General features: G+C 38.9%; 1 protein-coding gene across 8 annotated transcripts in view; it reads left to right on the top strand.

The window, feature by feature from the left end:
- The window catches only part of SCUBE1 (signal peptide, CUB domain and EGF like domain containing 1), a 328,071-nt gene that overhangs the window by 208,344 nt on the left and 101,051 nt on the right, over positions 1-18,676 (top strand). For all 8 annotated transcript variants that reach the window (XM_045000217.1, XM_045000209.1, XM_045000200.1 and 5 more), the window contains one exon: positions 2,628-2,744. In XM_045000217.1, the coding sequence (XP_044856152.1) occupies positions 2,628-2,744 (117 nt within the window). The remainder of the gene's footprint in view (positions 1-2,627; positions 2,745-18,676) is intronic.

Below are 18,676 nucleotides of genomic sequence, written 5' to 3'. Positions count from 1 at the left end.
TTACCCTGAGTCTTCATCCTATTAAAATTTGCCATTTATTAAAGGCACAGTCACCTCTGCTTTAAGAGATGTTGAAGGGCATTGTTCTTTTTGCTTCCTTTTACTAAATCTCTGTGAATGTAAGAAAAGCTTGCATGATCCCTTTTATTTATACATCGAAATAACTCTTGTTCAGTGACTGCCCCTTACCCTATAGATCCAGTCATCCATGCCAGAGGGGAGAAAAAAGTTTGTTGTGTCTATTCATTTTCACTGGATGTCATCCAGAAAGCAGAAATATTGCTGCTTAAGTAATGCTCATCTGTTGTTGATGAACTGCAATAAAGGGCTCTCCATACACCATAGTTAATCTGTTAACATAAGATTTACAACTCACTGCAGTGCCATGCCAAACGTATGTCTTTAACACCTTTTCATGCTTTTTAACCTTAACTATTTGCCCTGACAAATCATTCTACTTTTTAAACTGCTGGGACTCCCAAGAAATGGTCTTAGGTGAAAAAGTTTTTTAAATGACCTGATTTTTACCCCTCATCCTGAGAATTAAAGTTACTCGATATTTCGGCCCTCTGAAATATATATAAAAATACCAACATTTAAATCTATAAAAGAATTTCCCCAGCCAAACAGGAAAATGATAATTGGAAAGTACATGGCTTAAACAAGGCAAGTCCTGATCCTGCAAGTCCTTACTCTCATGAGTAATCTTTACTTGTGCAAGAAGTTCCTTTCAATTATTAACTACTTGAGAGTGAAAATTGTGAATAAGAGATTACAGAATCAACCTCATCTGTTGGAAGTTTTCTGTTAAGATATATTGGTCTGTTCATCAAATTACAGCTAGCAATTACAGATGTTTCCACACATTGCAGTATTAATGTTGGCACATTACACACACATATTTATATATAGTAATTTTATAAATTGTGCCATGCTATTAATGCATACCTCCCTGTCTCCCAGTCCCTGGTTTCCTAATGCACATAAATGCCAGTAGCACATTCCAAAATTGATATATAGGTGTATGCCAATGAAAAAGAGTTAAATGAAATTTTTCTGATCTAAAGCAGTGATAGCCTTCCAGAGAGCCAATGAAGGATCTTCCCAGGGGAAGCAGCAGCTGGTTCCATCAGAAGAACAGCTTTGAATGCTTGTCAATTGAAAGATAAAGTGCTTTATATTTTGTGTAAATTATTTTGAGCAATATAATATACTAAGGAGATTCAGCATGAGCATGTCCACTTTTCTGTTGCCAGGCCCTGTCTGCAAAGTACAGTTGTAACACAACTCCAAATAGGTGGCAATAGAAGTCAGTCAATAAATCTGAGTAAGCTTTGACAAAGCCTCTCTGGGGAAGGCCAGGACGAAGAGGACCGAGATACGCAATGACAACCTTATTCTTTTAAGTTTCATCTGAACTGGAGAAACTGAAAAATAAATTGTGTAAAAGACTGTGAAATATTTCCCTTGCGGTCTCAAAGTAATTGCAGACAGAGTAGCCAGCTACATATGGTTGTTGGTTGGTTACTTCTGTCTGCCATAAATACCTATCAAATAAATATACCATTCGACCAACAAATAAAATTAGCATCCTTACATCCATTCTATTCTGTGAATCAAAGGAAAGACAATAATTTCTCTTGCCTTTTATCTATTTCAATAATACTTGTGGTTTGTGTGTATACACACACACACACACACACATAGGTACCACTCCACAAAAAAAATCCTTCAGCTTCATAACCAAAAAATAAAACTAAAAAATGCCAGCTGCCATTATATATAAAATAGCTGCGGACATTTTTGTGTGTGTATGATGAAGTTGAAGATTTTTGTTATGGAGCAGTACCTAATAGCCATTGCCGGCTATTGTAAAAGCTAAAAAGTATTGTAGCTTTCTTTTGCCTGTGTTTGCCTAGCCACCATTCTACATACTACAAGCACTGGGAAATTTCAATGACACAGCTTGGAATGGGTTCAGTGACCTCAATTATGCCCTCCCACCCACTCCAAACTCCTTTCAATTTGCAAAAAGCTTTAAGTGGACAAAACCCAGATGCCTTTTGCTTGTAGTTCAGTAAGAACAGATTGGGCATGTAGATTCTTGTCAAAGTGATGTATGTAGTTCATTTTCCATTAACTCTTTCTTAACTAAGGATTTTAAATTCTCAATTCCAAGTCCAGCACTATGCCTTGCTTTCTATTGCTTTTTAAAGTTCATTAGACCATGAGACCTCTTTTTAATGAACCTTGAAAAGCCATGGCTAGAGACCAGCTGATATGAAACAGACTCAGTCCCTGGTTCTTTTTTAAAAGGCAATTGCATTCTTTTGTTTCTGAAGCTGACCTTTTCATATTTAAATAATTCATCCTATTGTCTAAGATATTTCAAAAAGACTCATTGAATATAATCAATATAGACTTAATTTTTTGGATAGAAATAATTGCTTGTGAAAATGCTATCCAATTCAGCAAGTACATGGGCCATGGATGATCTTAAGAGCTTTGCCTGAGTTAGCTTGTTTCAACTTAGATTGCTTTTATAACTTCTTAATATTGCCCAGAACAGTGGATGGCCCCCAGAATGTTTTGTTACACTCTCTCTCGCTCTCTCTTTCATTCCGCAGAAACATGTGCTGTCAATAACGGAGGCTGTGATCGTACTTGCAAGGATACGGCGACAGGGGTACGTTGCAGTTGCCCAGTTGGATTTACCCTGCAGCCTGATGGGAAAACATGCAAAGGTCAGCTTCTGTTTGCTTTGCAATGCATCATTTGCCTTCAGCGGTATCAGTACTGGATGTAAATATTCAGATATATAATCAATGCACAGAATTAAGGCTATTAATGGTGTAGTAATTGCATTTGAATTTATTAGTTTTTGCCTTCCTCTGGAGTAATTTTGCATTGTGCATTCTAATGATTTTTATGTTTGTCTGAGAGGTTGTTTTTTTTTAAGAAAATAGACACCGAGGCCAAGATTTTCAAAGCTGACTGGTGATTTTGGGGAGGCAACGTGAGAAACCCTAAAAAAGCCTGATTTTCAGAGAGTGGGTACTTTCTGAAAATCAGGCCCCTTTAATGTGTCCACCAATTGAGGCTCCCACAATTGCTAATTACTTGAAAACCTTGGTCAGACTATTTACTCACACAAACAATCAATACATTATCCCTTCCGAAGGAGAAATAAGGGAGAGGGATTTAGAATCAATAACGAAGGCCAAGCGATAGCTTCAGAATATTGCACCACAGTAAGAAGCAAATTAACAGACTGTCTCACTGCTCACTTCTTGCCAAAAACAATTAGCCAATTACAAGACAAAATTACATTACATCGATATATTTATACAGGGCCAAATACTGTAGGCCTTACTCAGCTTTCACTGCTCCAGTGGGAGTTTAATTTCAAAGAATCATAGCAAAGTCATAGCTTTTGTCCCTAATGAGTGTAATTAAAATATGGGGGGAGTGGGAGTAACATCTGATATTTCTATCAACATTTGTTTTTAGTTAAGGAGCCAGGGATTTACAGCTTTAATCCCTGATACTGCAAACACAAATGTGCTTAATCCCACTCAATGGGACGACTCACATGAGTAGAGCTGCATACGTTTTTGCAAGATCAGGGCCTACCTAAACCATTTTTCCACTTCAATACGTATTTCTTTTGAATTCAACCGCCGGACACTTGGTGATGGATATATAGTAGGACACTGCCTATAACAGTGTCACAAAGAGTATTTTGTTGTCACTCAGTGATTTAGCATAAATTGACCTACCTCACCAAGTAGCTGTTTAGATTATTTTTTTCATAGAAGCAACTAGGAATGTCAGAAAATCTCCAATCCAGACCTTGATGTTACTTAAAATAGTAAAACCCACAAAAATAAACATAAAGCGTGTGGTTTCCCCTTGCTCCAACTTGAAAACTCCCACTGCTTGGGCATGATCCTGTTAGTATTTACTGAAATAACAGTCCATTTGCATGTTTATTGGAAAATAAAACATTTAAACTGCCATTGCACACAATGTTAATAGTTAAGGGTGAGCAGACATCAAAAATCAGTCATTTCTGTTCAAACCACATAAAAATAAATGTTCATTTTTGCAGGCAGCATAGCTCAAGCCATAGAGGTTCAGTAACAGTGATTCCACGGAGTTCTGAAAAAGGAGACATTTTAATACTGTAACATACACCTACACTTGATCATAATGTTTATTACTTGAAACTACATCATGTAAAATAAAATGAATTCTAAATTTAGCTGGCTTCCAATTTGAGGTTGTCCCACTGGGCTAAAATGAAATAATATTTATATAATAACCAACTCTATAATTTGCATGATAAACAAAATGAAATATCCAATTGATTCTCAAGCCTAAGGTAAGAGATCTGAACTGTTTCACTGTATTTTTATGGGGAGAACATGTAAGAAAGACAATTTAAGGTGTTGTAGATTTTTTATTTTATTTTTTAAATAAATAGCTACTGGGAATTCACTTTTATGGTTAAAGAGATCCTTCAAGTCATTTTTTAACCATTCTGGGAGCTTTAGAAAAATGCTTTTCATTTTAAAACAGTAAAGTAAATGTTTTACCTTTGATTTAACCAGGTTGAATGTTTGTCTAATGTAGTATACTGCAGACATTTAGGGCTTGATCCTGTATCAGTGAAGTTAATGGGAGCTTTGTCATTAACTTAAGTGGACATAGGATCAGCTTCTTTAAAATGAGCCAATTGGGCTGCTTTTGTAGTTAACCACAGGCAACCCTATACACAAGTAAATCAGAACTGCATTTTAGGATTTATAGCTTCAGCATGTGAAAGAGAACATTTCCTCTGCCCCAGCTGCCTCCTTCAGGGGTAATGACACTGCTGTCTTCTAGGATCCTCTTGCTAGTAGAGAGAACCTTAAAAAGGTGAACTAAAATGTTCAGTTGTTGAGTTTCTGCAGCAGTGGGATATTTTGATTTGAATTCTTTTCCCCTGGCATTTTCAGGGGTTGAGTATTCTTTCTCTTGGGGTTTATAGTGACTAAGTCACAAGAATGATGCACCCCTCAAAGAAAGAAAGTCTTTCAAAGACATACACACAAGTTTTCTCCTTTCCTCTTTTTGTTTGACTCTTCTTGAGTTCAGTGCTCTTTCCAAAGAGGATTGATTGGGCCAAGTATTTCTTAAATGCAGTTCAATATGCCATGAATCTGCAGTAAGTACATATGTATGGTAAGACCCTTTTAAAGCATCTGCAGGGACCACACAACTATCACATCCTGTCCCTAGTGAGACAGTGTCTCCAGGTACAACAAACATAATAGCATCCACAAATGAGGTTTTTTATAGAAACGTTGTTTTGAGAGGGTATTTCCAAATATTGAAGGAAAAAATACAACAGTATCTGTTGAGAGAGCAAAGTAGGGGTGTAAGTAGCAAACTAGCCATCTTGAAAGGTTTCCCAGTGCTCCATTGCTTCAACTAGGGATAAGCAAGCAACTACAGGGTCTCCTTCCAACCTTCTCCTATTCCTAGCGTTAGCCGTGATTAGACCTGGCTGGGAATTCATCAACAAAACTTTTTTTGTTGGAATATGCCAATTCATCAAAACCAAAACTTTGCAGAAACGTACCAGTTTCAGCAGTCCAGAATGGAATTTCTGGTTCAAATGAAAGCAAGGGGCCCACCCCAGAATAGCCAACAGATCACTAAATGGGGCACTCATCTACGTCTCCCACATCCTTACCACCCAGCTGTAGAATCAGTCTCCTTCTCTCTGACCCAATGAATGTTTACCTATTTATACAACATGGAACAGCTCCAACAGGAGGGAAAGGAGAGAGCCTGACTTAGAGCCTAGTAGCTTGGAGCTCTGCCTGATTCAGAGCAGGGACTTGAACTTGGGTTCTCCCACGTCCCATGTGAGTGGCCTAACTGCTAGGCCATTGGCTAGTCTAGTCTATAGCTGGTTCTCTCATGGGTTTATTTTTGTTTTGTTGTGAGGCTTTTTGAAAGGTATCATTTTTGTACCAATGAAGAACAAAAACAAATTTTGATACTCCAAATTTTTTTGTGAAACAAAATTCATGTTTTCCAGCCAGCGCAAAATGTAAATTAGTCTTTAAGGTTCTGAAATGTTTGGAAAATGTATGAGAGAGAGAGTGTGTGTGTGCATCTGGGTTTGGAGCATGAGGGGCCGAAGTCCCAGGAGTGAGCATTTTCATGTGCTATTTCCAGCCATAAGCAGAAGAAGCAGTGCCAGAAATCGCACAAGCCTGCATGTTCTCATAAGATTTCCAGCCTGCTTTTGCATCTCTATCTTATGGTATTTATACAGTCTGATAGAATATAGTTGTTGAGATTAAAGAAGTTTGGATAAGTTTGAGTGGGCTTCAGAGAAGCATCTGAACTTTTGGGTAATCACCCAAACTGTGGACCCTTTGAGGTTCACTCATCACTAGTTTGGAAGTAGCCAAATTTGGTTCATCGCTAGTCAGTCCTTTAACAGATTTCTTGTTAAAGCACAAGTTATTTGAAACTTTAGAATACTGGTAACTTATTTAAAGCCAATGCAATTCTTCTTATTTATTATTGTTAATTGCTGAGGTCAGACTGGGTAATTTAATGGTCCCTTCCCACCTTAAAAATGATGAATTCTATAAATGTTTTGTATTGCTTAGAAGCCCCAATCAAAGATCAAGACCTCATTGTGCAGGCACTGTATGTTCACATAATGAAAAAACCATGTCCTTGTCCCAAAATGTTGTCTCGTTGTTTTTTTTTAAATATTATATATGTAAATTAAATGTTTAATATAAAAAAGACACAAGTATGCATATAAAAGAAAAAGATAAGTATTTTTAGGGAGCATGTGTTTGTGTGTGTGCGCATGCATGATATTAGCAAAAGTCAGCAAACAAACCACTTTAAACTTCACTAACTGTTCTGAACTCTATTCACAAATGCAAAATATCGCCTCATATTCACAACTGTATCATAAAAACAGAAATGGTCCCAAATCGCAGAATTCAGATCTGGATTGGGGATTGACTTCTGAGCCCTGTTCCTGCCCGTTCACAAAAGGTTAAGAAGTGGATTCAAATGCAGCTCTAAATAGAAGTAAGATACAAGTAATGAGATGAACTGATTTTTCCGAGGCACTGCACATCCGCAGCTCCCACTGGCATCAGCTGGAATTGTGAGTCCTGTGTACCTCTGAAAATCACGTCCTTTCTGTTCTGTTCTCTTGTCAGTGCAGTGTGCAATCTGATTTTTATCGCATTTCTAAAACAAAATTGGGGAGAAACAAGCTAGGTTTTCTGCTATAGTGAATCTTTTAGATTACAAACAAGAATGTATTATGAGCAGGTTTCCCAGTCTAATAGCTCATTCCTTTTTAACATGTATTTCATGACTTAATAGGGATGTGGGTGGATTCCTGCATCACTACTCCGCCTTCTCTTATGTGGGGTTTTTTTTGTTTTGGATTTATGAACATGGTTTTTTTTAGTGTTAAAGAATTAGATAATGTTTTGTTGTTATTTTTAAGATGGTAAACTGCAGATTGATAGATTTTTATTCCACAATAAGATCAGAGAAGAGCAAGAAAAATTAGCTGGAAGGACTGATTTATTAAAAAAAAAGATTACAAGGCCTAAATGGGTATAGCTTGGCTAAGCAACATCTCAGAAGGGGTTGTGGGCCTTCAGAATCATGTGGCTGGATGTGGAAGCTAAGAAAAGTGACAAATTATTTCAGGTGATTCAGTAGAGTTAATCCAAAAGTAAAGACTGAAATAAAGAAATATTAGGAATAACTTCTAAGTGGGAATACATAATAATGTGGAATACTCTCCAGAGAAGTGGTGAAAGCCCTGGAACATGGGATATACACAGTTAGACTGGATGCAACATTACACAATGTACTATAAGAAAAGATCTGCATTGGCGCCTGAGGGATGGACTGGATAGTATGAAAAATCTTTTCCATCCATGACTTCTATTATTATGCAATCTTATGCCCTTACAAATATTCGTTGTGCAGTCCCATTGTGGAATAAGAATAATGCTGATGTCTGTGGTGCATAGAGCGTGAGTCCAGGGCCATGCTGAGAGTAGTCAGGACCCAGCTTCACCAAAATTTTAGTCTCCCTCTGCTCTGAAAAATATCAGCTCCCACCCTAAGTGTCTTCTCATCTGGGTCTCTCTTACAGAAACCTCCTCTCAAGGTTCCTTTTGCTGTTCACCTCTGAGTACCACTTTTAGTAAGACAGAAACCTCATGTATCCTCCTCAGCTTAGTGCAGTATCCCCACTAGTGCCATTTCACCACGTTAGCAGCTTCTCCTGGGCTTTGGTGATGCACAGACCCCCTTTAACTTTGATCGGGTCTCCCAGGGCCCAGCCTGGTGCTGGTTCTGCCGTGCTTGCTGGCCTCTCATTGGCCATTATGCTGTGAACATCCCAGACCACATCCCATAATGCATAGTGTGGTAACTCACCAAATTCAAAAGCAAAGGCTGCAGAAAGGATGGTGTGGGAATCAAGTGATGCAGTGGCCTACTCTTCTTGTACCCTAGTACCTGCCTCCTCTTTTCACCTTGGCTGTTGGCCCCCAATGTGGTAGGTACTGACAGCCACTTGGTCCATGGCTCTACAATGTGTTGGCTTCTGAGAGCCTTTTCCCCACTGGATGCCCATTCCACAGATCTGCCCCAAGTGACATATATAAAGAGATTAATCAGTTTAGCATTTCAATCATATTAGGTATAACATGCATTGCTGACAAAACATGAGACACATTTAATAGAAGCTGTTGGGGAGCAGGGAGAAGAAAGTCAAAATAGATTGATTTGTAAAGACCCACCCTCTCAGTGTGGAAAATATAGGGCTCAGTTGTCTTTGGGCCGGTATAGAGTAGATGGAGAGAGAAAAGGTGGGACGGAGGCTTTCTAACTAACTCATACACTGAAGAAGGGCCAGGAGCAACTGCTGTCACTGCATTTGGTGGATTACAGAGACTTCCCCCTTGTGTGTCCCTGGAAAAATAAATTGGAACAAGAGAAAGGGCCACAGGCCCACTCTGCACTGGTTGAATACTATGAGCGATGAAGCAGTCTGTACAGTCCTATAGAATGGGCAACTGGGTGTGCTCCAGCTGTGCACCAGGAAATTAACAAAGGAATTGTGCACCCTGAAGTTCCCACTGGGTTAGTGCAAATCCTCACTGACCCCTATACAGACCAATGCCTTAAACACACAGTATGACCCAGAGACTGCTGCACTGAGAGCTGTTGGACTAAAATGGCAGGGAAAAAAGTTTCTTAAACTAGCTTAATAGAAATAGATTGTAAGGTTTTTGGAGCAGAGGCCATGTCTTATCTATGTTTTGTAAAGTGCCAAGTAACTGTATGACATTCTATAGCTCCTTTGTAATAGTAATGACATTTATTATAGCATGTAAATGATTTCCTGCTACCTTGAATTCGACCGTAGACAGACTAATCATCAGAGGACAGATTCTCGGGTAGTAAAAATTGTCATTGACTTCAATGGAGCTATGACAAGTTTACACCTGCTGATGATCTGCCACCAGGTATTTGCTGAATGACTAAATGCCACACTATTAATTCCTATTCACAAATAGATCTTTGCAGGGTGCAGGTGATTTCATGGATGCTTATTTAAAAGACATAAAATACCTCCACAAGTCTCACACTAAAGATGGGACATTTTATTTATTATGCTGTGCTCAGGAAGCACCCTTCTTAACCTTCTGGCATATTATTTAACTAGAGGGGTGTTATGCAGGGGTTATGTGACTGGATGCTGTTTATGCAAACATTTCTTGATCCTGCTGTCTCATTGTCATGGTTACCCAGCAATGTAATGTGCTCTCTACTTCCTTGAAACAGGCGCCCATCTTTTTGCATTCAGATGCCGCAGAGAAATGTGGCACTAATGTGTTTAAATACTTGAATGTGCTGCAGTGGGAGCATCAGCAGGAGATGTGTTTGTAAACTGTTCTCTTTGCCCTCCAACTCTACTTTGTAACCTGCCGACGCTGTGACAAAACTAAAAGTAAACTAGGGGAATATACAAACCGATTAAAAGATTTCAATCCAGGGTGTAAGGTCATGATCCAAAGCCTATTGAAGTAAATGGGGGTCTTTGCATTGACTTAGCTAGGCTATGGATAAGGCCCAAAGAGGGGGTTAGGATTTCATTGAAGCCTCTTGCCGTAGTATAATCATTTTGGTTGCAAATATGTGAAAATGAATTAAATTTTTAGGGTTGAATTGTTTCTTTTGTTACAGAATAAACAACAGATACTTCTGAGATTAAATTAAGCAAAAACTGTCATGTCTTGCTTAAAGTTGAACTGAAATCCTTCCTGAAAATAAATAAATCTAAAATAATAATTGACACCAAGTTGGTACCATGGTATGGTCCAAATCTTGAAGGCTGTCCTCTGTTTCATTCAGACCTTACTAGAACTAAGTGAATAATTCACAGTGAATATTTTCTCTGGCCAGTTTGGCTTCTTAGTCTGGCCACAGAACATCTGTGAGCAGCTGTTTATTAATTAGTCAAAATTATTAAATATATTTTCTCTATATTGGATCAAACTGGCTAAAGATACTAGAATGACATCTTGCGAATCCGGATCAAATCATTTGAAACTCTGAGACAGTCTCTCCTTTCTTGGAAAGGCCCAGCAGAAATAGTTGTAAGTGCTGTTTCCCAGTGATCTCGATTAGTGTGTAATTGTTAATTTGGCACTTCAGATATTTGCTTGCTTGAGTGCTGATATTGGTTGTATAAATTGTATTGATTTGGATGCGATTGGTTAGATAAATTGTTTCTATTCCCTGATTAGATGAACATCCAAGTTCATCAAACAGAAGTACCTGCCCAGGCTGAATTAAGATTCTTGTTCCCCGACTACCCTAGCATCCAACTTTTAAATTAGTTTTCCAAAACCCTCGATGCCAGTATAATTTCACAGCAAGTAAAATACACCCCCATCCACAGATCCTGATTAAAATTATGCAAGTGTGCATCATGGTGTATTGAATGGGACCTAAGTGGTACTTAGGGCCAGATTTTTAAAGGTATTCAGGCAGCTAAATGCCTTAGAAACACACTTACAAAGTCACCAGACCAGTGCATTTTAAAACATGAGTTGAAATGATCTCCTCATTGGGGACTCCACCCTAAAATCCTTACTCAGGCACAACTTCTGCTAACAGGGTTTGGCTCTTTCTTACTTGGTAAGACTTGGGTTCAGAGAGTTATTTCTGTGAATCTCCTATAACAGTTAATGATATCAGTAACACCCAAAGTTGTGCAAGGAATGCTGCTCCCTGCTCTGTGTTATGTGGTGTTAGTATTGTAGGGGGGACACAGAATTCTGGATTCAGGTCTTGGCAGGTACAAAAAGAGTCTTTTTTCCGTTGACCTTTGAATAGAAGAAGCAGGTTGGATCAGACTGTCAGACACTTACTGAGATGTCAATTTAGGCAAAGAATGTAGCTTTCTCTGTCCTACAAACTCACCATATATAGTGAACAAAAAGGATTTCTGCCATCAGCACTCTCAAGGTGCACTCTCCAAAGGGAAATCATATAAAAGTAAATGGCTTGAAAGAGTAAACACAAATGAAATAAAGAAACAGCTGGTGATCACCTCTTCCACTTTAGTTGCAGTACCATGGTGCTATTAAATGTCAATCACAGACTTACAAGCAGTGGTGGGTCCAAGATATTTTAAAAGGGACCTCGGGAACAGTGAAAGGGCATAGCTGAAAGAGGTGAAGCCCTAATGGCTTTGCTAGTAATGCAATTTGAAGGAAAGGTCTTCTAGAATATTCTGACCTCAGATTAATTGAAAGGCATAATGAATAGCTGCCTGAACATTAGGACTAAGCACAGAGATGATGTGTTTAGCAGCAAATACCAGGTAAGGCTGACACAACTGCAAATTTGTGACTTTCTGCCTTTCTCCGTTTCTTTTGGCTTCCCTTGATAATAATATATCCTGAGACGGTCAGTTACCTGGTTGACATTTCTTTTAATAATGAAATACTTAATGCAGCTAATAAAAGTCTTACTGTTCTATTCCTACTGCAAATACTGAACCATACCCTTCCTCTATTGCCACAGTATTTCAGTGAGAATAGAATGATGTGCATCCTATGAAACACCACAGAATCATGAAAAATTCTGCTTATATATCACACTGTACCAATAATGTGATTTTTGGAGTAGAATGGGGGAAACTGAGCCTTTGTCTTAACCTGGTCTGATGTATAATGGTGAATGGTGTGGTCAGTTTTGCATTTAGAACCATTACATAGCCCCTCCAAGACTGTCTGCATATAAAGTGTGCTACTTGTTTCAGCCACTCTGAATGGAGAAACTGGCCTGCATCTATAGAGTACTTTGATCAAGGTTTTCAAAAGTGGCTGATGATTTGTGGTGCCCAACTTGAGGCAGCTTAAAGGCTTTTCATAAGGCAGGTTCTCAGCATCGTCTGAAAATCAGGAGCCTTTTGAAGAATCTCAAACTGAGCACCCAAAAATTCAAGCACTCAGACTCCCTAGTCGCTTTTGAAAATCTTGGCATTCACCTTCAAAGCCTCAATTCTGCAAACATTTTTGTGTTTGCTAAACTTACTCACATGCATAGTTCCATTGACATCTTTAGGACTATTCACAAGCTTCAAGTCTGTAACTGTTGCAGGATCAGAGCCTAAGTCATTCCTGATGGCTGTTTGGTGATCACTGTGAAATGAATTGATAGTAGTCCAGTTACTAGCAAATAAGTGTCTGTATCACAAACCTGTCATCTATAGTGGTAACCACTTTTACACCCTTCTTGGCAGCCTTGATCGAGAAGTCAAGACTGATTAGACATGGAGAGTGAACAATCCTCTGATCTAGGGGTGGGGCAGGGTGGAATTTGTGTTTTTGATATACCTGATGTATGAATCAATAAGACATCTCACTCTCCAGAAAGAGCAGCCAGGCACCTTTCACATTGATTTTCAAAGAATTTTTTTGAAATGAGATAAAGTGAGGAAGTAAGTAGGGGATGGGTCCGAATAGTTTTCTTTTCTGTTTAGTCTTATTTCCGGCTCATCACTATATTAGCCAAGTACATTGATCTGGAATAAAGTGGAAGGCAGAGAGAAGTTAATGCAATATGTAAAGAGAGATATGTAAAAGGGATAATGTTGGTAGGTAGAGATAGAAGAGCAAAATATCACACAGAAAGAAAAGAACATAAGCACTAAATAAAATAAGAAACTGAAATGTGATGACCAGGAAAGAAGCATTCAGGATGATACAAGAGGGGAAAGAGGTCGGTAATATAGGTAGAGCAAGTGGTACATGTCTCGTGTCATAGTTATGAAAGCTTGTAAGAACCTGTCACTTTCCTATTACACTCCTCTGTGGACAAATGGCTAGATTCAGGAGGTAGAATCTTCAAACATAAGAGTTTGGACATCGTCTCTTAATGACTCAAGATAAGCCACTCTTTGGTAAACACTTGGGGGTTGTTGTTTTCCTTACAGTCCCCACTTCCCCATTAAACTAAACCAATATTTTCATACGGTAGATGTCCTAATAGCCAGGTCAACTTAAGGTCTTCATAAATTATTACAGAGCAGCTCCAATTCCATCACACCTCCTACACAAGGCTGTGTGCAAACTACAGTCTAGCCTTGTGTGTTTGTGTGCCTAAAGATAATGAGAAAGAGATCAAATTTAAAGAGCACTCGAATTTTACTTCATTTAGTTCCACTGCATTTCTAAGTTTTAAAAATACAAAAGAAATTAATAAATAAAGCAAATGGAATAGTAAAATATATATAAACACTAGCCAAAAAAAATCGTAAAATTCACAAGAGAGACAACTGACATTTATACTATTATATTGAAGAATCATAACCATAAAGACTTTGGACCTGTCCATGTTTGACAAGGAACTGTATTAAAGAGCCTGGTTTCATCTTGTAACAGCGGTTTTGTGGCTGAACCAAAACCTGGATTTGAACAACTTTCTATTTTGGGGGAGTGGAGAGGGCTTGAAATCTGGATATAAACTTTGTGGCTCAAAACTGACTTTCCTTTTAATGGCAAAACACCATCTTAAATTCAGTTTTACACTCATGAACTGTAGGCAACGGAACAGAGGATGTAAAGAGGAATGGGATTGCTTTATAAATTCACATTAGAAGAGCACTAATTCATTCTTCAAGAGGATCCAGAGTACAGAAACATAAAGAAACTAGAGTTTGAATAAATGAATTAACAAGAGACTGATTTGAAAAGGTACAGTAATGAAAAGGTGCCTACTTGAATGACTAGCCCAGCACTTATAGAAGGAGAAAAAGAGAGCATACTTTTACAGTATCATATAAACTATCAGGATTGGCAACCAATATATTTAATAATGGCTAGACTATAAAATTTTAGCAAAATGCTTTCCTTAGAAACCTGTTATGCAATGAAAGATCATTCCTGCCCATTTTCAGTGCTGTTAAGTAACTAAAGGAGTTGGAGAGCACCATGCCACTTTGAGGAATCAGGTGACAGCTTCGTAGTCAAAAGCAGAAGAGATGATGTAGAGATTGAGTTTCATTTTTAAGTTGAGTAGGAAAGATGAAGGAAGTTGGCAAACTCTCTGGATAGATTCTACGGCTGCCACCCAGGATCCACCCGCAACATAGGACAGAGGAGAACAGAGGAATTCTTGGTGATCAGAACTGGCAAGCAATGGCAGCAAAAGGGTAAAACAAGACAATGGAAATAGGTTGGGTGTAGCCATGAAGGACTTTGAGAATGAGGAGAACAACTCTGAATTGGAAACAGAAGTCTTTTAGGGTAAGAATGAAAGTCTTTTAGGGTGATTGAGTGTAGATATGAGATTCTTGAAACACAAGTTAGGTGGGGTTTTTTCAAGATATAGAAGAGAGACTTGTAATATTCAAGGTACTACATGACAAATGCTTATATGAGGGATTCAGCAGTGTGTTGAGATATTAACATATGTGGGTTTTTAGTGTAGTAATGAGAGATGCAAAGGAACACTTGCTTTCAAAGGGTACTCCAAATCTATGGATCTGAAAGGAAGGTCAGAGTTGAAGGAGGCTGTTGATAAGCTGGAGATACAGCTGACGTTATTTTAGTTGCCAAGTATTTGTCTTGGTACAGAGCCAGACTACATGTATGAGACAAGGGGAAGGGCAGGGTTAGTTAAGGATGTGAAGGAGATGAGAAATTGAGTCACTCTGGCATAAAAGTGATAGTTAAGTTCAAGTTGTTAGTTGCCCAAGTGGGAAGAGGTATCTAGAGACGTGTATAGAGCTGAGACCAGAGCAAAGTGTTGGGGGCCAAGTGGTTGAGGCCAAAATTTTCAAAAGTAGATCTAGAAAATCAGGTCACTTACCTAGGAGTTAAATATGGATTAGAAACCTAACTTTAGGCTTCTATGTTTGACAGTCTGGGCCTTACCATCCAAGGCATAGTGACCTCTAGAGGTAAAAAGCAATTAGGACTATAACAAAGTGAGGAGAGAGCTAGTGATATCTGCAGGACAGCTGAGGAGACTGGTGGGGTCAGTAGTGTCAAACGCTTCATGGAGATTGTGGATAATGTTATGAGAGGGAGCTATGATCACCTGGGAGTCACTAACCACCCTGAAGACACCTGTGAGGTTGGAAGACCAATCAGAATGAATCAAGGATGCTGTGGTTGGGAGAGAAGAAGAGAATGTTTTTCTCCAGTATTTTGAGGAGAAAGGGAAATTGAATGTGGGATGGTAGTTGCTGATGGGGGTCAAAGGTGGGTTTCTTGGGGAGTGGTGTGATGACCACACTGTATAGTCTGATAGAGGCAGACTGACAAAAGAGTTTGAGACATGGTGAGGTGAGATGGTAAGGGTGCAAGGAGGTTTGTTTGATTTTCTTTGAGGAGCAGATAATGTTAGTAAGGTCAGATATGGTGAGGCAAAGATGTTGGAAATTTGGGGATTTGAGGAGAGTCAATGGTAGTAAATGCAATGTTGTTGACTGCCATGGTGCCATCATATGTGGATGTATTTTTGGCATAGAGCAATATGGCAAACTCTCTGCACTGGGTGATGGGAAGAACAGAGAAGGAATCAGTTGAAAGAATCTGATAGAGTTGAAAGAATGAACAATGATTACCAGTGCTTTTGTAGATTACAAAATAATCAATACCTGTTTTTGCAGATAGAAGGGAAGCATTACGTAGCATTTACAGACTGTATGATAGACAAGATTTTAGTGCACCATCATTTTGTCTTCTGCTCTGAGAGCACAAGTTCATCCATTATAGTGAGGGTTCTAGAGGGACACACAAACTGAGAATGTTTCTAAATGGGCAATGGATGTGGGATGTGGGAAGAATGAAGTTATACAGTAGTTTCGGTGGTAGAAAGTGGAAGAAAGGGTGGGATAAAAAGGAGTCCACAGAAGTCAGAGCGTAAAAAATGTTCAAGTTAATATTAGCAAAAAGAGAAATATGAACAAGGTGTCAGGTTACTGAGGTGGAGATTAAATTTATAGGGAATAGTCCTTGAATCTGAGAAGGCAACTAAGTGGCTAAATTGCAAGGGGATATCCTAATTATCAGATCAAGGGATTTGGACAGGAACAGGCTGGGCCGAATTCTGCTGACAGTGGGGTTGCATTGGGGTAACCAAGAGCAGAATTTGGCCTAAACTTTCTAAGAGGGAGATGAAATTGTGGGTGATACTGTTTTCAGCTGCTGGTGAAGTGGATGTTTGTCATAAGTGGGAAGCTCAACAAGCAGAGATGACGTGATAAACTGGCAGGATTCAGAAAACAAAGGGAAATGTTGGCTAGCTGAAAAGGTGGACAAAGTGCAGAACTTGAGAGCAGAGTGGATAGGAGGAGCAAGGACGGGTGGAGTTGAGAAGTAGTTTGTTGATAGTGCTGACATTGGCAAAATCTCTAATGGACTACCTGGGAGCATAAACTGACTGGGGACTCCAAAAGCTTAACACTGACCCTGTCAGCTGATCTAGTTTCTGAACACTTGTGTGGATTCTATTGCCCCTTCCCTTGGTTTTTGATGGTCAGACCTTTATTTTTTAATTGAAGATGTTCCATCCATTTGTCTTCATGGTATAGTCTTCTATAAAAGACAAATGTAGTGTGCCAAATTACCTTCCAATAAACAATGGAACATTCAGGTCAGATGTCATCTAACTTGTAACTTTCAACTATTCAGTCATATCACACAGTAAGTATTTGTATTACATTTTCAGTTGTTATGAACTGGCAATATTCCTCTTCCAAGGAAGCTTGCGGTTGTTATTTGTCTTTGCGTTCGTCTCATTTGAAAATACTAGATCCTTTAAATTATTGCTTGAGAGGGTCATATTTTGCCTTTTAGTTGTTAAAAAGACTTCACATTCCTCCAACAATATAAAATGCCCTGAGGGTCAACAACCACAATATATTATGTAAAGATATGCAACACATTCTGCAGTTTGGGGTTTGGTTAAGGCAGCAAGCTATTCATGGTCAATGATATTCAAGACTGAAAAGTAATTTTTTTATTCTTCTATTTTATTGCCATAAAAACAGCTACTTTTTATATGCGGCTGGATCCTGCTCCCACTGAAGTAGCTGGCTTCAGTAGAAACAGGATTGGAACCGGGAAGGTTAAACTAAGAGCTATGAAAGGGCTTTAGGTGAAATTGTTTCTTGATCCATTTATTTATTGATTGATTCATTATCATCTCTGAGTGATTTGAACTGGTGTAGAGTTGTTTTCTGCTTTCTACTGTTCCTCTTCACCAGGAGTAGCCAGGAAACAAACTGCAGCCCCGGTTGTCAGTATGATCATAGTAAAGGGGATGTTGCAGCCAGCATGATTTCAGTGGGATTGCTAGGCGGGGCAGGTCAGTGCAGATTTTGGCCTTAAAACTGTAGTATGGTGCAAAGTCTTTTTTATTTTTCAGAAAAGCTTCAGTTTTAGTTTTAAACTTTTGTAACAAAACCAAACAAAAATCATAGCACCGTTTCCAGACAGAGCTTTGTAACTACATTTGTTCAACATAAATATACACCCTTCTTCAGCAGATCGCAGTTCAAGAAAAAGTGAAAATAGCCCAAATTAAAGGGACTCTGTCAAGGTAAAAAATAATGGGCTAAACCCTGAGGTGCTTATTCAGACTTCAGTTCTGCAGTTCACTGCATGCAGGTTCTGTGGTGCGCCTGGACAGAGGTTCATTAATTTCACTGGGACCCAGGCAGGGGCAGCGAATTGCAAAATCTGCCATTTGTTTTCACTAAGCTCTGACCCAGGCAAAACTCTCATGGATTTGAGTGAGAGTTTTGCTCGAGTTTGCCCTTAGTAAAAACTGAGGGTCTGATCCAATAAGCATGCATGGTGCTTAGTGCAAACCATGAACAATCCCGCTTACTAGAGATAAGAGAAAGGATGGGCCAATGGTTAGGACACTAATTTAGAACCAGGTTCAATTCTGTCCTCTGCTACAGACTGCCTGTGTGATCTCAGACAAGTCACTTAGTTTCTCTCTGCTTCAGTTCCCCATCTGTGAAATGCAAATACATCAAAGACTGAGGTACTGAGATAATGTGGTATTGGGGGCCACACGAGTA

This window comes from Mauremys mutica, chromosome 1, assembly GCF_020497125.1.
Source record: "Mauremys mutica isolate MM-2020 ecotype Southern chromosome 1, ASM2049712v1, whole genome shotgun sequence".
In the NCBI taxonomy this organism is placed as follows: domain Eukaryota; kingdom Metazoa; phylum Chordata; order Testudines; family Geoemydidae; genus Mauremys; species Mauremys mutica.
Note: the sequence above shows the minus strand (reverse complement) of the source record. Positions and strands in the feature narration are given on the sequence as shown.